The sequence below is a fragment of the Aptenodytes patagonicus genome, chromosome 7 (genome assembly GCF_965638725.1).
Source record: "Aptenodytes patagonicus chromosome 7, bAptPat1.pri.cur, whole genome shotgun sequence".
Classification (NCBI taxonomy): Eukaryota; Metazoa; Chordata; class Aves; order Sphenisciformes; family Spheniscidae; genus Aptenodytes; species Aptenodytes patagonicus.
Window position 1 is genome coordinate 37,034,256 of NC_134955.1, and position 22,772 is coordinate 37,057,027.

Consider the following 22,772-nt stretch of genomic DNA (forward strand, 5'->3'; position numbering starts at 1 on the left):
AGGGGGCACAGCCAAACTGGCCAAAGGGACATTCCATACCATGTGACGTCATGCTCAGTACATAAACTGGGGAAAGCTGGCCGGGGGGGGCCGCTGCTCGGGGACTGGCTGGGCATCGGTCAGCGGGTGGTGAGCAATTGTACTGTGCATCACTTGCTTTGTGTATTATTATTATTACCATATTATTATTATTATCATTTTATTTCGATTATTAAACTGTTTTTATCTCAACCCATGAGTTTTTTCTCACTTGTGCTCTTCCAATTCTCTCCCCCATCCCACCGGGTGGGGGGGAGTGAGTGAGCGGCTGCGTGGTGCTTAGTTGCCAACTGAGATTAAACCACGACAGTCCTTTACTGGGAAGTGATAATTGTAAAATATGAACTTACAAATAAATACTTGAACTTTTAGAGACAATTGTAGGTAAAGGACTCTGTAATACCTATCATCTTATTCCAAAAATGAAATAAACTTTATGATTACTACCAAACTATTACGACATCCTAATGCCATGTTGAGCCCCTAAGATAGATACATGTTGGCAGTAATATTAAAATGATATCAAATCCTTCTGCATGAGTCATCTGTGACTTTTGAATGTGTCAGAATGTTACTTACTCAGACTACACCAATAACTTCTTCATTGTCAATTGTATATACCATCATGAAAATAAAATATGAAATCTCAAATACTAATTCTGGGCTACAACAGTTTTAAAATAAACAAATAGTTTTAAATATGCTCTTGTTCTTCACTGTGTTTATTCTCAAAGAAATTTATAAACAGAATCAAGGTTCTGCTCAGCAGAGTATACTGAGCCAAGTACTGTGCTGGAATGAGAACATCCCATTTCAAAACAGGATTCCATCTGCTCTAGGGAAACTGCTGTCTCTGTGGTCACAAGGCATTACAGAACTGTTGCCTTAAAATATAAAGGTTGACATTTTAAAACTTTATCAAAAGTAAGCTCCATATTAAACCCAACAAAAGGCATATTTTGGGGGGTTTTCCATCAATTTCTGATGCTTGTAAACTTAGTTTGCAGTAATTTGCAGTAAACAGACATACATTGCATATGCTGTTTTCATTTAAATCAGTACCATAATGTTCTTTAGCATATTCTTTCACTTTTTTAAAAGCTCCCTTCTATTCTTATTTATGTAAGGACACATTAAGGGAAACTCTAATTTGAATTTTATAGTTTAAAATATCTGTTTCAATTTCCAGCGTTACCCAGCAAAAGGAAACAAAACAGTGAAAGTAAATACATTATGAATGCAATCACAGGTTTTGAAAAGCAAGGAACACACAAGACTGCTGACGTGGTATGTAACAATACTGAGGATGAAGGTGTGCTTTTTCAACAAGAGGGCCTCTATAACAACTGTTGGAAAAATAAGACTAAGTCATGTGTTACAGGCTCCTGGGAAGCCTTGAGGATTTGGTATACTCCACATAGCTCTGCCTACTGGCAAAGATAATCTCTTTTTTCCACAAAAACCCTTTTGCTGGCTTCCGAACTGGAAAGAATATCTCAATGGAGAAATGTTTTATTTCCTTTTGGATACTCTACAGCAATGTATATTCTGAGCAATCTGGTCTGAATTCAGTTTTGACCCCACCTGGAGCAGAAGGCTGGACTAGATGACTTCCCAAGGGCCTTTCCAATCAAAATTATTCTATGATTCTTAAGGACAGGAGTGCTGTAAACAGCCAGGTATTCCAGCACCCTATTTTTAAGGATCTGTACACAGCTGGGTAGGAAGGTATTAGACAGTTATCTTGAAATTTCCCTTAATTCATGCCATATTAAGGTTCAGGCAAGTGAAAATCTTTCTTCATTGAGAAAATGAACAAGAGAAAACAAAGTTTTACAAATACATATGTGCAGAAATTAAGATAATCACACTTACATATACCTAGTCTAACTATTAGTTCTACAGTTCTTTTTCCCCTCAACCTGTATGCAATCAGCACTTTGCTTTAAGAGTCCTTCCTTTCTTACAGTCCAGATCAATCTTTGTGGTTTATTCGCTTCCAAAACCTCACCTTTCTTTTTTCAGGAAGAGTTATCACTGCTTGTTCCCCTCACCTTTGGAAACACTAATGTCTCTACCCATGGGCCAGTGCACTCTCACCTGCCCAGATAATAAACAAGTATTCTTATTCTTGGCACAGGCAAAAGCAAATTTATAACCTATTGTGAGATGAAAATATTCCTTTCTATATAGGACAGCAGAAATCCTAGGATGATGAGACACTGAACTTGAATTTCATATAAAAACGTACATTAACAACCATATTATGTACAAACACAGTAGAAGGGATAAATGCATTACACGGTCATTATTGACTTCTGCATAATTAATTACTATTGTACTTCACCTTAGTCATTTTGGGGATTGTAACAAATTTCACTAATGTGCCTTTGAGGCACACCTCAACAAAAAGAGTAAGAAAATCGGGTATGTTTATTCAATGTAACAGATATTATTTACTTTATGAGTATGCATACATAAACATAAAATTTATATACTTAAAATTTATACATTTAAATGCATAGATTAAAATATTAAGAAATTGCAGGACAGCTGGTGTCCAATTAAGCAGTGAGTACGTTATAGGAATTTGAACACAATGTTAAATCAGTAACTGCGGCATTTCTGGCATAATCACCATCCTTACCAGGGTGCCATGATTTACCAAAAATGGGAAAAAATTACAGCTGTAATAAAAGTCCCTGCACAACATCATATGTACAGTCTACACTGCATAGCCTTTACACTGAAAAAAGAACCAAAAAATATTTGGTGAGCATCTAGCAATCTAAGGAAATTTCCTGACAGTTTTTCAATTATTTTGATTGGTTAAAATAAAAATTCTCAGCATACCATATGCAGTCACACTAATAAAATAAACATTGTTATTTTAAACATGCTAAAAAGAAGTATTTGCTTTATTATACTAACAAAAATCTAGCACCTGTTAAGACCCTTAATGCTAGATTTTATCTAATATATATCTAATTTTAAAGATTCTTTTCCACTGCCCTTCAAGGACCATACAGCATTCAGAATTACATGGAACATTTACCTTCTCATACTTAAGAAAAAACTCTGTTGTAGCAGCTATGGCAACTATTTATAAGTAATATCATGAAAACACATAAAAACTTCTCCTCATCTGTGGTGTAAAAACCTTTCACTTTCTGGAAAAAAGTTAATTTCGCCTACCTTCATAATCATTCTTCATTCTCTCTCACTTGTACTGTTTTTCTCAGCTGGAAACGATGAAAAAGCTAGTAACATGCAATTACCAGCTCACTAAAGAGCACAGTTTGAAAACATATGGTTTAGAAATCACTAACTATATTTTCTTTGCAATTCACCTATCAACACACTGCACAAATAGCAAGGGCAGAATTTTGTCCAATTGAACTGAATTCAACTGAATTCAATTATGACAGGTAGAGCTGGAATAAATAACATTCTAATGAGATTCTGCCCAACTAAAATGATTCTATAATGATTAAAGCTTTCATATTAAACTACTGTATCTTGCATTGTAATAGTTTTCAATCTTGTTTTTTTAACCTATTAACAGTTTAGTTTACTCTAAAATTTATTCATCATCCCTATTTTTCCTCAAGGAAACCTTTGTTACTCTTGACTCAGGTTGTTTACCTTTGTATTTAAATGCATAATCCCTGTCAATTGCTTCAATTTAGAAATTACAAATAATTTATAAAGTCATTGAACCAACTCAGATCTAGTATTTGAGTGCTCCATATTTAAGACAAATTTGCATTGATGTTATTTACCTTTGATGCTCTAAAACAAAAGGCAGTAGATGTTGTGTCTGACTTCTCTCTCTCTAACAGTGCAAGTCCTTCATCTTCATTCAGAGCCAAGTACTTTCCTGTTGTAATATGTCGAAGACGGAAAGGCTGTCCCCATCTGACATTACTTCCACTCCAGCTAAACATATGAGACATCAAAAAATAATTTATGATGTAAGCAAAACTAATATTTCTATTTTGGGCTTTAAAGGACGTTTAGAAAATAGAATGTGCTATATATATTCCTTAATGCAAAATTGTTAATACATTTGCAAAGGGAACCTTGGAAAGGAGTATAGCTTTAATTTTCTTATTTCTATACCCTCTCTCTGTTTCATCATGGTGTTACATGCAGTGTCCATAAAAAAATCCTACATGTTTCTGAAAAATACTAAAGTGTAAATTAACTACTGTATTTCAGCTGAGTGCCTAAACAAACAAATCAAACCTAAGTGAGGACTCAATATTCCACAGAACTATCCTAGATCTGTTAATTATGAGAGTATTTCATTTGCAATCACAAACACACCAAGAGTAAAGCAAACATACAGTTCAGAAGGCCATCAAAGTTAAAACATATATACTCTTATGGTATATATTGAAATTTCACTTGCAACAGTTAACAGATAACTAATCACCTAGGAGGAAGATAGAGTCTAAAAAAAAAAGACACCCATGAGGGATATTATTGTTCTGGTTTCCACCCATGCTTCTAAAATTCCAAGTGAAGACTAGAAAAGCATTTTACTTTTGGACAGAAGCAATGTCTCAAGCAGATGTATCTCATAGGTGACACTGCTTTTGATATGGAACACAGATGAAAAAAAAAAAGTCTTAAAATACTGACATTCCTCGTATGATTATATCACGGTAGATTATTTTTTATTATTGACAATGAACATACTAACATATATCATACAGCAGGACAAATATATTACTCATATTCTGCCTTAAGGTTCTGTAACAATTGAATTGCTGTTAACGTAAGAGTTGCTAAAAAAAAAGTTCAAAAAATACCAGTACCTTATTCGAAGGGGCTCTACTCTCCACAAAGACCTTGCTCGAACACCAGCTCCTCCGGTTTCATAAAGTACTTTCCTACAGAAAAGATTCAGAAGATCATTCTCTTGTGTTTATCTGTGCTACACAGTATTTATAACTTACTCCTCTGTAAACTGTATAGGACTCACTTATTCTTGCCAGCTAAACAGATGGAGTTGAATGGACAGAAGATTCCTACTCATCAGTGAGAGCACGATACACAATCCGAATGTCCCAGGTAAGTTAGGCTATTTCCATTACACTATTCTCTCTCAGGAGTTGATAAAATGCCTTCAAAGTGGCTGAGAAACTTTTGCTGTTACTTAATCAATCATAAAAATATGTAATTCATACAGTTCCCAAGAGATTAATCTAAATTACTAATTATCTTAAACACATATAAACACAATATTAAAATAAGTATACACTTTTGCATACATAAATTATCTGCATGAATATGACATCAGAGACTTCATTCCTAGAATTACTTCTAACATTCTTATTAAAAGACAAAAATGGTGGTGATAAAACAAAAATTTTGTATTATAATCCTCACAAAACAGGTAATACAGATAAAATTATATATTAGTTTTAGGAAACTCAGAGAAATAAAAAACAGGAAGTGAAGGGATTCAGCCTTTAATATAATCTAGTTTTCTTGAATTACTGGCCAGGGATGTTTTAGTGCTGAAACTGGTATTTTATTCAATATTCAAATACAAACAAATACAAACTATGGTGGATTAGTCCTGTTCACAGGAATACACACAAGAAAGTTTTTCATCTTTCAGTAATCGTTCATGTCTTGTCATCTAAGCACCAGAATTTGTATAAACTTTCTCATATATAATGGATATAAGAAATACAATGGATAATAGGAAAGGTCTTGATCTGAAACTCAGGATACATAGAACCTTTTTTTTAAAAAAAATAATAATTTTAATAATATTTTTTAAATAATACTTTTAAATAATAATTGTTACATTCTGCAACAGTAAAAATTTAGGAAATAATAAACTTCTAATCAAAAACTTTATTTAGTTATAATAATAATTTGGGAAGTTTGATGTGCACCTTACCTATTTTAAAAAATTTTAAGAATCTCTTAACTAATTAAATTTAATTTCTTTTACACATTGTTAGGCTACTATCTGCAACATTACTGTTATTGGGAAACTGTATTAGAGTGAAGGCTTTACCTTCACAATGTGACTCCCAAGCTGTCCTCCATACTGTACTATGAAAGGGTTTATTGCACCATCATTATACAATAGATTGAAATGAATTGTACGGTAGCAAATGAACAGAAATCTGTTCACACAACAAAATAGTACTAGAGGATGACGCAGTTATTTTTTGCTATGCCTACTTCTTCATTTGAAAAAATGACATGACAACATCTATGTGTAAACTGTGAGTGTGGTCAGAAACTGAGTCCTCCAGGCAGACACCAATAAGAAAATCATATTCTTAATAATTGTAATATACTGCAGTACCTTCCTTCATAATTTCAGTGAGAGAGAAGGGTTCAGACACACAAACAAAATTATTCTAGATGCAAAACAAACTGATTCACTAGCTGCTTTTCAAAAGCACAGCAAACTTCCAAAAGTTTGTTAGGTCCTTTAATTTTTCTTAGAGCAATATAAGCAGACAGTTTTTTTTGTATTTCTAAACTTTTCTGGCAGTGGTTCTTTCTGTTCATATATTTATTTATTGATACCTAAAGGAGAGGTTGGTTGAACCTTTCAGCAAGATTATTTGATTCACACTTATTACTAAATGTTTTCATCAATTTCTAACGATAAATTTTATTGTAGTTTTGTCAGAGGTAAGAACAGTAATTCATATAACCTGTTCTTCCCTTTCCCAAATGAAAGAAGGGGTGAAGAAAGATGAAGAAAACAGTTCCACTGCTCCTTGTTTAATTGAAATAACTGGAACTGATCCCAAACCATAAAAACAGTCAAACTGAAAAACACAAAATAATGCAGAATGAAAAATGACTGTATCATAATGTGATTAAGATACAAAAATAAAAATGTTCAAATTGTAATTTGCTTCTTAGGAAAGGATTTTGTTTATACCTCACAAAAAAAAAAAATATCTAGTACTACAGCAGAGAAAGGCTTTTATTATTTAAAAAAAAAAGCTTCTATGTATCCTGAGTTTTAGATCAAGACCTTTCTTATTATCCATTGTATTTCCTATATCTATTATATATGAGAAAGGTTATACAAATTCAGGTGCTTAGATGACAAGACATGAATGATTACTGAAAGATGAAAAACTTTTTTACATGTATTCCTGTGAACAGGATTAATCCACGCTAGCACGCACAGGAGCTGGACCTTCTATTGTACTTACGTATCTGAAAAAATATCAGCAAAGGAATTTAAAATCTGCCTTCCTGCTCTGGCAAACTTGACTGAATGCTGCACATGCATACATAAAAATGTTACAACCTGGCTGTTATACAGTCTGTTCTGAATTAAAGTAGCATTTTGAAATGCAGAATTTTAACTGGCTTTTCAGATTGTCAAATTCTTTTCCTTTTTCAACAGTTAACAGGAAAAAAAAAATCTTTTTAGCATTGTTCTCATGCAACTATGGGACCTGGAACTCAACTTGTAAAGTGAAAGTTGTGTTTTTCTTATCTGAGTAAGCGTTCCTACAACTTTTCTTCTATTGAGAATACTTAAGGTTTTAATTTATCTGATATTCTGCTTCTTGATCAACACCAATACATTCCAGTAAGAATCTATATATTAACATGAAGTATACTGGAGTATGACAAACCATTTGCATCCAGTATCTTTGTAAGATGATGGACTTGTACATCTACACCTGCACATTATTTAGGAGTCACATTTAAGAACACACGTGTGATTTCAAAAATTTCAAAATGATAGCGCACCATAAGAGTAAGAATATATATTCTTCATAGTAAAGGTAGTAGCATTTCCTACACATCTTGTTTCCGTAATAATGTTTTTGATACTCTAGAATCAAAATACAAAATTACAACCAAAAACATAGCAATCAATTCATCTTCATTTCCAGACTCTATGAATATGATTTTTTGAGGTCCCTTCCAACCTGGGCTGTTCTATGATTCTATGAATATACTGAATACACAGTAACTGTCTGGAGTTTTTCTTTTTCATTTTCTTCCTAGATCCTCTTTGGTCCCATTCACCTTACTGATGTTACTTTTGGCAGACTCTAATGACCTCTTCCTAGCTAATAATTTATTTCCATTCTCTTTGACCTCCTTAATTTCTCCTTGGCTCAACTCAACCATTCCTTCACTGAAGGAATACCATAGATATGTCTCTGTTCACCTTTTATACTTCTTAAACTCCTATACTACTTAAATTCTCTAACACTTTTCCAGCTTTTTCTATACACAACACTGTACTAGCATTAGTGACCTGCTCTTACAGTAAAAAAGCTGCAGGTAAAAGAGAATTGCTGCTTTTTCACAACAGCATCCACATAATATTTTCTGCATCTTCTCCTTGATTCCATCCATCCATCCATCCATCATCCATCCATCCATCCATCCATCCTATTCTGAGTTTTTGCCAAGCCTGCCTTTTTGATGCTTAATAGGTGCATCCTGTGTATTTTCACTTAGCCTGTAATAAAAGACCTTAAGATTCTTGGCAGAGAATAGTCACTGTGTGAATTGTTAAGGAGCATTCTCTACAGAAACCTTCAGAAAATTAAATGTATGTTCTATGAAAAGAGAAATTATCACTCTTGTCTAACTTAGCTTATTTAATAGTCCTTATGGAATGCATAAAACTGATTAAACAAAGAGATGGAAATAAAGACAACCATTTTCTACAGCTCTTTCTCATGTTCCTATTGCTATTTGGTTTTTTTCATGTATTCATTTTGTTTTGTATAAAGTAAATGTGACTCCTACAACTATGACACAGTACAAACTTGGCCTTATGTATATTATGCAGCTCACAAGTCCAAAAGATAAGGCAACTCCAAATCATCAATCTTAACACATTGTATCACTATCACACATTTGAAAATGTTCAATATAGCCTTCACATTATTCTCCTATTTTAGGAATATAAATACATAGATTTCATTCCGAAAAATAAACATTTTTCAATTTTACCCTTTTATTTACATAGTTGTAAAAAAATGGAAGCAGATCTTAAGGCAGTAATAATACACACCAAACATATATTAAGAAGAAGAACATACAGGGCAATAGGACTCCACAATTATTTTTTAACTATGTCTGACTTCTAGATAAGTAACAGCAGTAGCAAAGTACAACATTTCTGAACATACTGAAAAGACTTGACACCTCTTCTAACCTTATCAAGACTGGTTGTTTATAAAATTAGTCTCAATGTGACGTCTGTTCCACACAAGGTATCTAGATCATAATACTTTCACTAGTGTTTTTATACTAGGTGTGCACATTTTCACACTCAGTGCAAACTTTGTATCTTTTTTTTCTATACACATATGAAGAAAACAGCAATAAAAAAATTCACCAGTAAGTGAAGTTTGCTGACGTTCAGTTTGGGTTTTCTTTTAGTTTTGGAGACATTTTTACTCCACAGAAATGTAAAAATGGGAAATTTAGAGCTGAAAAGTTTACTTGACATAACTGAAAGTTACTTGTGGTATCATATGAGAAGATGCACGAGAAGATGGTGATAAGACTGCGTAACATCAGGGAGGCAGAGAAGGAGCTAGATAGCTGGTTCCAAGCGCAGTCTGCAGTGGACCCGCAGCCCGCAGCCAAACAACCAATAACTCCCCCACTGGCACACGCAGAAGGGAGCGGGGGGGCCAATAATGCAGAAGACTGGACGGTTGCAAAGGCAAGGAACAGCAGGAGGAAGAGACTTCCCCTGAAGCCTGAGGTGCCCTTGCAGAACTGCTTCACCGCTCTGCAGGCCGAAGAGGAAAGTCCTGTCACACCAGGAGAAGTGCTGGAGCTGAGTAATGCAGCCCGATCTGCCCCCCGTATAACAACCAGCACAACTAAGAAAAGGCGACGGGTGATAGCAGTAGGCGACTCTCTTCTGAGAGGTACGGAGGCACCCATGTGCCGACCAGACGCACTCTCTAGAGAGGTGTGCTGCTTACCGAGGGCTCGCATCAGGGATGTCACCAAGAGGCTACCAAGCCTCGTACAGTCCACTGACTATTATCCGCTGCTGCTGTTTCACGTGGGCACCAGTGACACAGCCAGGAGCAGTCTGAAGACTATCAAGAAGGACTGCGGAGCCCTGGGAGTGGCGGTAAGGGACTCGGGAGCGCAGGTAGTTTTTTCATCAATCCTGCCGGTCAAAAGGAAGGGGTTGGAAAGGGCCAGTCGAATCTGGTGGGTCAACAAATGGTTATGGGACTGGTGCCACAGCCAGGGGTTTGGCTACTTAGACCATGGGACTCGCTTTGAGAAACCTGGTCTAGTGGGGGCTGATGGGGTCCATCTGTCAGAGAAGGGGAAGAGCATCTTCAGTCATAGGCTTGCCAAGCTGGTGAAGAGGGCTTTAAACTAGAGATGCCAGGGGAGGGGAACCTCAATCCGTCCCACTCCTACCAGTTTGATGCCAGGGCCAGCAATAGATGCCCAGAGCCTGGAGAAGGAACACAGGTCAGCAGGAGAGCTCCTGAAGAGCAGCACAAAGGAACTCCAGCCAGTAAGATAGCTTCATCGGGGGCCCAACTTGAATGCCTCTATGCAAACGCATGTCGCATGGGGAATAAACAAGGGGAGTTAGAGACGTGCGCATGCCTGCAGGGCTACGACCTTATCAGCATGACGGAGACGTGGTGGGATGGCTCCTATGATTGGAGTGTTGGTATGGAGGGATACAGGCTCTTTAGGAAGGACAGGCAGGGGACACGAGGAGGGGGCATCATCCTCTATGTCAATGACCAGCTGGAGTGCATGGAGCTCTGCCTGGGGATGGATGAGGAGCCAACTGAGAGCTTATGGGTCAGAATTAAAGGGAAGGCAGGGACAGGTGACATTACGGTGGGGGTCTGCTACAGGCCACCTGACCAGGAAGACCGAGCGGATGAGGCCCTCTATAGACAGATAGGAGCAGCCTTATGCTCACAAGCCCAGGTCCTCATGGGGGACTTCAACCACCCCGACATCTGTTGGAGGGACAAGACGGTAGGGCATAAGCAATCCGGGAGGTTCCTGGAATGCATCAATGATAACTTCCTTCTCCAAGTGATAGAGGAGGCAACGAGGAGAGGTGCTATGCTAGACCTTGTTCTCACCAGCAAGGAGGGGCTGGTGGGGAATGTGAAGCTCAAGGGCAGCCTGGGCTGCAGTGACCACAAAATGGTGGAGTTCAAGATCCTTAGGGCACCGAGGAGGGTGCACAGCAAGCTCACTACCCTGGACTTCAGGAGAGCAGACTTTGGCCTCTTCAGGGATCTGCTTGGTAGAGTGTCATGGGACAAAGCCCTGGAGGGAAGAGGGGCCCAAGAAAGCTGGGTAATATTCAACGATCACCTCCCTCAAGCACAGGAGCGATGCATCGCAACAAAGAGAAAGTCCGGCAAAAACGCCAGGAGGCCTGCATGGATGAACAAGGAGCTCCTGGACAAACTCAAACACAAAAAGGAAGCCTACAGAGAGTGGAAGCAAAGACAGGTAGCCTGGGAGGAATACGGAGAAATTGTCTGAGCAGCCAGGGATCAGGTTAGGAAAGCTAAAGCCCTGATAGAATTAAACCTGGCCAGGGACATCAAGGGCAACAAGAAAAGATTCTATAGGTACGTCGGGGATAAAAGGAAGATGAAGGAAAATGTGGGCCCTCTCCAGAACGCAATGGGAGACCTGGTTACCTGGGACACAGAGAAGGCAGAGGTACTCAATGACTTTTTTGCCTCAGTCTTCACCAGCAAGTGCTTGAGCCTCACCGCCCAAGCCACAGAAGGCAAAGGCGGGGACTGGCAGAATGAAGAGACACCCACTGTGGGAGAACACCAGGTTCGAGACCATCTAAGGCACCTGAAGGTGCACAAGTCCATAGGACCCAATGAGATCTGTCTGCGGGTCCTGAAGGAACTGGTGGATGAAGTTGCTAAGCCACTATCCATCGTATTTGCGAAGTCGTGGCAGTCCAGTGAAGTTCCCACTGACTGGAAAAGGAGAAACATAACCCCCTTTTTTAAAAAGGGAAAAAAGGAAGACCTAGGGAACTACAGGCCAGTCAGTCTCACCTCTGTGCCTGGGAAGATCATGGAACAGATCCTCCTGGAAGCTATGCTGAGGCACATGGAGGACAAGGAGGTGATTTGAGACAGCCAGCATGGTTTCACCAAGGGCAAGTCCTGCCTGGCCTAACCTAGTGGCCTTCTATGGTGGAGTGACTACATCAGTGGATGTGGGAAGGGCTACAGATGTCGTCTATCTGGACCTCTGTAAGGCTTTTGACACAGTCCCCCACAACATCCTTCTCTCTAAACTGGAGAGGTATGGATTTGATGGGTGGACTGTCCGGTGGGTGAGGAATTGGTTAGATGGTTGCATCCAGAGGGTAGTGGTCAATGGCTCAATGTCCAGATGGAGATTGGTGATGAGTGGCATCCTGCAGGGATCCGTATTGGGACCGGTATTGTTTAATATCTTCATCAATGACATAGGCAGTGGGTTTGAGTGCACCCTCAGCAAGTTTGCAGATGACACCAAGCTGAGGGGTGTGGTTGACACGCCAGAGGGATGGGATGCCATCCAGAAGGACCTGGACAAGCTCGAGAAGTGAGCCTGTGTGAACCTCATGAGGTTTAACAAGGCCAAGGGCAAGGTTCTGCACCTGGGTCGGGGCAACCCCTGGTATCAATACAGGCTGGGGGATGAAGGGATTGAGAGCAGCCCTGCCGAGAAGGACTTGGGGGTACTGGTGGATGAAAAGCTGGACATGAGCCAGCAATGCGCGCTCACAGCCCAGAAGGCCAACCGTATCCTGGGCTGCATGAAAAGCAGCGTGGCCAGCAGGTCGAGGGAGGTGATTCTGCCCCTCTACTCTGCTCTGGTGAGACCCCACCTGGAGTGCTGCGTCCAGCTCTGGAGCCCTCAGCATAAGAAAGACACGGACCTGTTGGAGCAGGTCCAGAGGAGGGCCACGAAAATGATCTGGGGGATGGAACATCTCTCCTATGAAGAAAGGCTGAGAGAGTTGGGGTTGTTCAGCCTAGAGAAGAGAAGGCTTCAGGGAAACATTATTGCAGCCTATCAGTACTTAAAGGGGACTTAAAAGAAAGATGGCGGCAAACTTTTTAGCAGGGCCTGTTGTGACAGGACAAGGGGGAATGGCTTTGAACTAAAGGGGGGTAGATTCAGACTAGATATAAGGAAGAAACTTTTTACGCTGAGGGTGGTGAAACACTGGCCCAGGTTGCCCAGAGAGGTGGTGGATGCCCCATCCCTGGAAACATCCAAGGTCAGGTTGGACGGGGCTCTGAGCAACCTGATTTAGTTGAAGATGTCCCTGCCCACAGCAGGGGGGTTGGACTAGATGACCTTTAGAGTTCCCTTCCAACCCAAACTATTCTGTGATTCTATATTACCGAAAGCATAATTAATTTGCCACAACGGGTATGGAGATCTTATTTGTTGAATATAATTTTTAATGCTGTTTTTTTTGTGTATCAAAAAGATTAGCTTGCTGTGCTTTTGATTATCAGCAAAATGCAAAGTTAAATTCAAATAATAAATCAACATAATATATAACAACTGCAGATTTACATTTAACACAAGTGGTTTAGTCTATCTAATGTGATTTAATTATCCTAACGTATTAATCAAATTTGAGAGAGCAAGAACTTGCAAAAAGGTACAAAATATATAAAACATGAAAGTCATTGTAGAGGCCGAAGATTCAGAGACTTTTTAGGGCTTTTTTATTAAAAATTACCATCTTCCCTGCTAATACTTGCTTACCTCTGGTAATACTTGCTTACCTCTGCTTATAGTAGTACACATTAAAGACAAACAACATAATAGGCTGAAATCTCAGTGGAAATCAACTACTTGAATTTCAGCAATAAAAGAACTCATGACTGATTTTCTGTTTAGTAGGTCTCAACTTCTTGTAACAATGTCACTGCCTAATTAAAGATTGCTGTAAAGAGTGTTTATCTAACCTCAAATTCAACTGACAGTCAATGATCTATTTCTTTTTTGAGAGAAGGAAATGTATAAAAATACACCACCACTTACTTGTGCTGTGAATCATTGTGATCTGTAGATGGAATTGTCAAACACTCATCATGGCCATGGAAAAAACGTACTACATGCCCACCAAGCAGATATCCTGTGGAAGAAGCACATTTACTCATTAGCTTAAACATTGACAATGTGAAAATAATACCCTGAAAAAAATCTTAAAAATTCAAAAGACCTAGGTGAAATCTGTTTTCAAAATTTTCACTCATAACGAAATTAAACAAGAGGAACAAATTTAGTATGACATGTTATTTTTTAGTATCTTTTTCAGTTAAAAATATTCCTTCTGAAAATGAAGACAAAAAGAAAGTGATCTCTTAATATTTAAAAATCAAATTAGGATTCTGGGATAGAAAAGGAAAATAAAAACTTCTGCAACAATTACAGTTTTGAAAATTGAATGCGTTAGATAAAAGCCAAATCAAATATGTAATACCACAGTTTCCTCCCCCTTAATACAATTTAAATGTTCTCAATACAAAATAATTTGGTGAGTTCATCAATTTGTTCTGACATTTATAATTTGTGACAAAATCAAAACTGCACAGCAGCAGCAGGAGACAGAGGACAGAAAAACACTTAGCAATTCTGAAGATTAAGTTTAATGGAAGCTAACTTTCCAACCCATTTAACACAAAGACTGCAGATCAAAACCAGGCACTTTACCTCACAGAAAAAAAGAAAAGAAAAAAAATGGTGTAGGAGGAGAATGATTCATCAGACCCTCAGTCCAAACTGTTCTGACCTTGTAAGTGAAATTAATGACTTTTAAAAGAACAAACACACATAAAGGAGGAAGGGTAGAAGGAAACTTTCATATTGTGTGGCCAATTCAATATAAATTTGTAAATTAGGAAAAAGGTAACTGGCAATTATCCTGTTGCCAATTAATACAAAGGTCAAAGCAAAGAAAGAATGCGAAAAAAATATACTGTCCTGATATTTATGTTCCATCAAAAGTACTTCAAACATCACAAAAAGTATGTTGTCCAACTTCCAGTCCAATTTTAGACTCAGGAAATCCCACGTTCTCAGTCTGTCCATTCAAATTGAGCTAGGCTGCTAAGTCTTTTGACATATGATCATCCGTCATGCAAACCATTCTGAGAAGTGTATGTACAGCTAAACCTAAGCCTAAGCAGTTGGGAAAAAGCCGACACACAGAAAACCTACTTCTCTGCTTACCCCACCTTATCCTTTTTTTTTTTTTTTTTTTGATTATGCAATTTTGGATTATGTGTCCAATTCTGAGCTACACAGTACAAGGGTTTCAAGTACAGCAAAGGGCCACTAAGATTATTAAGAGACTGGTGCATCTCACACACGAGGAAAGGCTGAGAGAACTGGGACTGTCTGATCTAGAGAAGAGAAGGCTCTGGGGGGATCTCATCAATGTAAAGAGGACGGAGTCAGGGTCTCTTCAGTGGTGCCGTGACAGGACAAGAGGCAATGGGCACATACTGAAACATAGGAGGGTTCGTCTGAACATCAGGAAACACTTTTTCACTGTGAGGGTGCCTGGGCACTGGCACAGGTTGCCCAGAGAGGTTGTGGAGTCTCCATCCTTGGAGATATTCAAAAGCCATCTGGACATGGTCCTGGACAACCTGTTCTAGGTGGCCCTGCTTGAGCAGGGGATTGGACCAGGTCCCTTCCAACCTCAATCATTCTGTGATTCTGTAAGCACTCAGGAAATTTATCTGCTAAATCCCTGCTGTTACAGAAATCTAAAATATACCACTGATCTTCCATGATCTCTCTGTGGAGCTCATTATGTTTGTCATCTGTTACAAGTTTTTAATTTTACTATAGGATAGCTTTTCTGTTTGCTTGGTTTTGTTTTACCTGTGAAACCTGAGAACACGGGGACTTTTCCAGAGTTAACCTCTATTCTATTTATGACCCATGATGGCAGGGGACCAGACGGCCATTCATAAATATACGGCTCCAGCATAATACACTTCTTGCAACACAAAGCAATCAGAAAGTATTACAAGGAAAATCCATATCCCATATGCTCTTAAAATAAAAACCTACAAACACTCTGAGACAAGTTTCTTATGGGCAAGTGCACAGAAATACTGTCAGATGCTAATTTAAACCACTTGGGGTTAGAAGGACCCAACCATAGTTCAGATAAACCTAGTGACTGTTAGTCTTTAGCACCAGGGTGGTCTACTGCTACCAAGACTTAGTATAGCTGATCTCTGTTACAGGGTGGTTGAAAATCCTGTACAAAATCTAAGTTTACTGGCTTTAGTCATTATGCAGCTCCTACTCCCCAAAATTAAACTGAAGACAATAAACTCATCTGTTGTGCTCTCAGTCTTCATTTCTCAAGCGGCTTTTTATGTTTTGCTATTCTAAAGTTACAGCACTTACTTAGCTTTTCTTCAGTTAATTTGGTTGATGTATCAGTATTTCCCCATTTTCCCTTCCATTATTCTTCTCTCCTATGCTCATTTTCTTTATTTTCATTAAGCTCTTTGGTTCGATGTTCTGAGGGTGGTTTTTTTTTCCTTTTCACTCTTTATGAAAAGCAATACAAAGTCACCTGAAGTATATACATTTCTAAATAAATAAAATGACAAACCTTCTGTAATATTGCTTCCTGAGCATGTAGGATGTACATTCCATAGTGTCTGCATAAAGGAGGCATCCACCTGAATACTTCCATTTGACATGGAAAGATGCTGAAATGAGGCAACAGTAACAGGAAACAGTGAAATTTATGCACTTAAAAATATTTAGTATATTAATTTCTCAACAAAATAGAAATACATAATAAACTAAATATACAAATATCCTTTAAAAATTAGTAGTCACTTGCTTTTAAAATGAACTCTTTTCTAAATCTAATCAGTAGACTCCAGCTGCAGCTTAGAAATCTTCCACAGTTACAGAAATAAAAACTTCCCAAAATGGAGAATGCTGAAGTACACCTCGGGATAAGGGCATGGAAACAGTTTTGTTCGGCGGGGGGGGGAAACCTTTCACTGAGAAAAAGAAGTGCATTACCACCAGGCATTATTTCCTAGATTAGAAAAAAATTCATTCATAAGAATCCCAACCATTTTCCCAAACTCCTCACGGCACTTTGTATTTTCCCACCACGTGTCCCCTTGCTAAACAAACAAACCTACCAGGTATCTTTCAGAGGACACACTGACCAGGATAAGATCATCACCTATTCGAACTTTCTCTCCTTCTGACCTTTGTTTAGAAGCAGGGTGTATTGTCCACCAGCATGCCTCACCTAAAGGACAGAGATACTCATCTAGGGTATACAAAACAGACAACTCCCAAGAAATTTAAGGATATCTTTATACAACACTGAAATAACATATAGGAATTGTGTCTTATAAGACATTCACCTTATAAAACCACCTTATTCCTCTTTTCAATCCATTTGAATTTTTTTCTTTCTCCTTGAAACTTTTTGTCAACCAGTCTTTGTCATGACTGAAGCTGATGTTTCTCTTTTCATGTTTTTTTTAAAGCAACTAACCACTTACAAAACACTGCTCAGAACTGCCCTCCCTTCAAGGCTCTTACTGCCGGTAAATTGCTGACAGCTACCTCAGTCTTAATTATCACCTTTTGTGTCTTCTTTTACTTAATATTCATATTTAATTCACAGTCTTCTGTATCATTTCCACTCTAAGCTACATTTATGTTGTAAAATACAGCATTTTGAAACAAATACTCCATAACTTTACAATATTGCTACACTACAAATATCAGGTCTGGGAGCAGTTCCATTAGCACTACAGACCATATGACTGCAGGATAGTCAAGCCTAAGGGTGACAACCATAGAACATTTCCTACACATTAAATGTAAGATTCCAGATTACTTTGCACACACACACACACACCAATTCTGGGAAGATTATCTAATTCATTCCACAATTTCACACCCTTCAGGGTTTAGTTAAGACCTTGAGGAAAATGCGTTGAATACAGCTTTCTCACTGGGCAATGCAAAGTGGGAGAAAATTAAACAAAGGCAAAATTGGTAGCATAAGACAAAACACAATAATCTGTTTGATCAGCTAAGAAATTTCATGTAAAACCTCCTTAAAACAAAATTTGAAGGTTATGAAACTAATTATAAAGAAAATAATAAATAAAAGTTACATCCCTAAAAGTATAAAGTGCTAAATCTTTAAGAGAGAATAATTTTAAATATCCAGTGGCTTTTCACTCAATACCTGCTAGGGGAAGAATACTTCCTGCAGCTGAAATTGACTCAATAGGACAGTTTCATGGGTGGGGGACTAGGGCAAGGGGAAGTGATATTATAGTGTTCAGTTTATGAGGTTTACAAGCATGCAGTAGTTATCAAAATCCTCTGTGCAGAAACACAACTAAGCATTCCTTTTATGTGTTGCTTTTTATATCTTACCTATGTGTACAGGGTCTTTTTTGTGTATGTACAGTTAAGCAAATACCAGTATGAGACAACTACGGATATTCGTTACAAAACCTCATGGGCACAAGCAGACACATGCACAACAACTCTGAAAAAAACTATAAAATTATAAAGACAGATTTCACTGAAACTATTTTCAGAGAGATAGAACACATACATTCCTTTTATCAACATGCCTAAAGAAAATGGTCTCCACCTAAGGCAGCAACTAAAGATATAACCAAGTAACAGGCTGCTAATAGCTGTCTGAGACCATCTTCTGTATGGCTACAAACAACTGAAGGACAAACTTCACTCATTCAAAACAGAAGGTTGTGTAGATAATCAGAGTCACCTGAAAAGGAAGTTTCAAAGATCATGGTCCACAAACATTTTAACACCTACATTGGCAGTGCCTTTCCATCATAAATTAGTCTATTTTGATTTTAATTTATTTTCAAAATAATGAAAAAACAATAGAAACCACAGGTTTATATTAATACAACTGGCATTTCTTTATTTGAAGCTTCACATTAATGAGGTTTGTATACAGGTACTTAGATTTTCCCTTCAAGTTATATGTCTGGGCTTGGGTACTACAGGGTCACCTGTTACTTTCTTATGAGTACTCATCACTTTCAGTAACCATTAACATTATGTATACAGCAGCACGTAAACCTATTTGTGTCTCTTTGTGGCTGAGTTGCTTTTAAATTCATTTAACATAGCTCCCAGTGGCATCTTATAATTTATATGTGATTTCATGGAAGCACAATTTTTTTTACTATATTTCTGTCAGCAGCACTGTTACTGGCAGTACTCCCAGAAATCTATTAATTAGATTTTAAAGCTTTCTCGTAATTTCTTGTTTGTGTCATATCTCTTCCACTCTGGCCCATTATTATTTTGCTCCATTTTATGCTTTTATTTTTCTTCACCTCTTTTAGCAATGTGCTCATTACATTTATTCTGTTTTCCTGCATTATAAGTTGCGTACTTCTTTTGTTGCATGGTTACAATGTATATTGAGAATGGATCAATATATGGCTTTTCTGTACTCTAACTCTATTTAAAGTGCCAAACCATACAAATAGAAAATAAGTGCATCAAACTTATTTTATTCAATGGAAATTTTTTACTTTGACCATTATCACCAGTGTTATTGTAGTTGTGGTAACCCAGTTTAATTGCAAGACACATTCTTACACAAAGTCAGTTAATTTACTGAAAGTCATCAGCATTGACAGTCATCATTTACTTTCAGTCATCTTATTTCTAATGAACACATAAACATGACATTCATAAGTTTACAGTGCCATTAATCTCAATGCCTTTTCTAAAAACAGAAATGTGTGACATGTTTTCCTTCAAAAACAACTTGCCATACCTGCTGCATTTTCTCGTAGTCCCACATCAAATGCAAGTTTATCTGTCTGGGATCTTGATGATGTTAAACATGTCAAATACTGCAAAACAGTGAAGTTATTGAAAACAAAAAAATAACAGTATCCATTAACACACATGCCAAATTAATACATTCACGTTACTCCATCTTACTATTGACCTGTGCTCAACGTTTTTTAAATTAGTGAAGTATGATGTTATTTGTATACAAGCTCTTCCTGACTTTAAAACATCAAAATCCTTTTCCACTTTAGCACATATTTCTCTGTGCAATTTAGCTCCTACCTGCCAAAGTTTCACATAGTTCATCAGATAGGAACAGGCAAAATCTTATTACAGCATTACTGTAAATAAGTTTGCTTCATGAAAACATAGCCAAAAAGCAATAATCATACTTGCAACTCTGGTATATCACAGCAACTACAATTTGTATGGTTTAGAAACATAAGTAACAGAGTTTAAAGACTAATGTAGAGTCTTCTAGTACAGAAAAAAAAGGAGGGAAGACGTTTTCTCCTCATTTCTTCAACCTCCTATTAGGTATACTTGCATGGGCTCTAGTAAGTCAAAGATCCAGAACAGTTAAAATTTTCCAGTTGTACAATGTAGTGAAACAGAATTTATACAAGGTAGCCTGAAGATAGCACATTTGTGGGCATAGCCTCTGGGAACTATGGGATGTTAAAAGGAACACCTTATTTTATAAAATATGATGGAAAAAATAACACATATCACAACAAATTCATTTGCGATAACAGCAACTTGTTAATGGAATTATCATTAAAATGGATTCCTTAAAGACACAGAAATAGTTCATGGCTAAAGGAGCATTTCAGCTACATTTCTGAGTGAAATGGATTGAAGAATTTGAATTTAAAATGTAAGGGCCACTTCCGTTGTGTTGAGACACCATAAGCTATTCAAATTTTTTTATCTAGTGCAGAAGAGAAATTAGAAAGAACATTCTTACAAATTTATATATTTTTTATTTTGATAAAAAGACATTTATTTGAGTTTCATGTTATTCATTCTGTGCAAGTGCTCTTTCACTTACCATTTCACTAAATGAATGTCGAAGTAGTATAGCATGGCCATACAGCAGGGTTCTGTGACCACCCCCTTGAGCTGCCTACAGAACATGACAGAGAAGGTCAGAACTCCACTGCACTGCATGGACTACGATCAGAATTATGTAACAATATGAAGAGCTACTACAGTTCAAGTAATAACTGCAAATATTCAAGCAGTGGATGTATATGAAATGTACATGCTGGGCAAAAATCATAATAATGAAGTAGCTACAGCAATAACCAAATATCTTCAAAGGGAACAAATGTTGTTCTTGGTCAAAGACTCTTATTGTGACCTAATTTTTATTATAATTAAGTAAAAACACAGCATTTTAAAAAAAATGTTTTAAATTAAATAAGATACTACTTACCTTTCTTATAAACTTCTCAGAGGCATTAAAAAATAATAATAAAATAAGTATATTTACACATACACAAACTGAAATCTGAAAGAGGAAAAATGCACCTATTGCCCAGAATACTTTAAGCACATACTAAGGATATCTACTTGCTAGGATTAACGTTGTCTTAAGCATTTACCAGATTCATTAAAACAACTGCATCCATAATTTCAGCCAAGCACAGTTATTAATTTTGAATATGGAAATTTATGACAAGATCAGGGAGAGACAAAACTGGATTTTCCATACGCTTCATTTAGAGAATTTAACACACATCTTTTGAGCTCCTTTTGGTGACCAGAAAATAAATTCCAAGGGAAGAATCTTAACAGGAAAGATACCTATGGAACAACAGACAACAAGCTTTACAGGTTTTCAAGTCTACCTCTCTCAGCCTTTTTCTGCATCTACCATCTTATTTCCTAGTTATTTATAAATAACAAGCCTGTTCAAACTTAAATAAATAATGTGATCAAGAAATTAATTTCTTGATTTATTGTCATGCTTTCCACTGAAACTAAGATTTTAATTTTTTTTTAGATCCTCAATCCCAGATTGTATGAAGCACTTTTTTAGGAAAGTGATCTCCAATTTTTGCAGAATTATGGATATCATGATTAGTGTTAATACTAATTATACTATGGTGGGCAACATTATACTTCATTTTTTTCTCTCAGTCCGGATCATAACATTTGCACCTGGTAAGTCTTGAGTAATAATAAAAGGTCTAACATCAGGATCCTGATAACAAGTTAGAAATTGCCGATTTAAGAATATCTAACTTCTCACGTAATTGCTTGAAACTGTTCTCACACACACACACAGAGCTTTTTTTCCATTTAAAAGAGCACTTACTTTATGGTCTTCTTGTTTCAGGTATATTTAGGCAATCATTAAATATGAAAGATGATTCCCCAAAATAAAACTTTAGAAGAGGCATTGTCTCTAGTACGTTACATATTGCTAGAAAGGACTACCTTTAAGGTCAGTTCTTTTCCTTGGATTCATGTGGAAGGGACAAAGATAATTAAAGGTAGTTCCAGGAACTCAAATAAGAGTTATACATGTGTAGGCAAATGATTTTGCACTCTATGAACAATACATTAATTAAATGACCAATTAGGTCAATAGGTTTACAAGCTATGTACAACTTGTGTTCTACAGAACCCCAACTTAGAAGACATCAAGCTGAGGAAACTACTACATTTTGTAGCTTGACATATAAAATACTTAATACTAATTCAAAGAATTAAAAATGAAATGTTATTTGTCCAAACAGAAGGAATAAAAATCTAAAAGCAATTCGGCAGAAGTCTTTTATTACAACTGCAGTAAAATAAAAATCCTACTTCTATTTTTCTAGCTAATA

General features: G+C 37.1%; 1 protein-coding gene across 5 annotated transcripts in view; it reads right to left on the reverse strand.

Annotated features, from left to right (window-relative positions):
• The window catches only part of RYR3 (ryanodine receptor 3), a 285,143-nt gene that overhangs the window by 191,317 nt on the left and 71,054 nt on the right, over positions 1-22,772 (reverse strand). For all 5 annotated transcript variants that reach the window (XM_076344904.1, XM_076344903.1, XM_076344901.1 and 2 more), the window contains exons 4-10: positions 20,987-21,061; positions 19,916-19,994; positions 17,259-17,371; positions 16,709-16,808; positions 14,110-14,203; positions 4,863-4,937; positions 3,822-3,978 (exon numbers count right to left, since the gene is read on the reverse strand). In XM_076344904.1, coding sequence (XP_076201019.1) covers positions 3,822-3,978; positions 4,863-4,937; positions 14,110-14,203; positions 16,709-16,808; positions 17,259-17,371; positions 19,916-19,994; positions 20,987-21,061 — 693 coding nt within the window. The remainder of the gene's footprint in view (positions 1-3,821; positions 3,979-4,862; positions 4,938-14,109; positions 14,204-16,708; positions 16,809-17,258; positions 17,372-19,915; positions 19,995-20,986; positions 21,062-22,772) is intronic.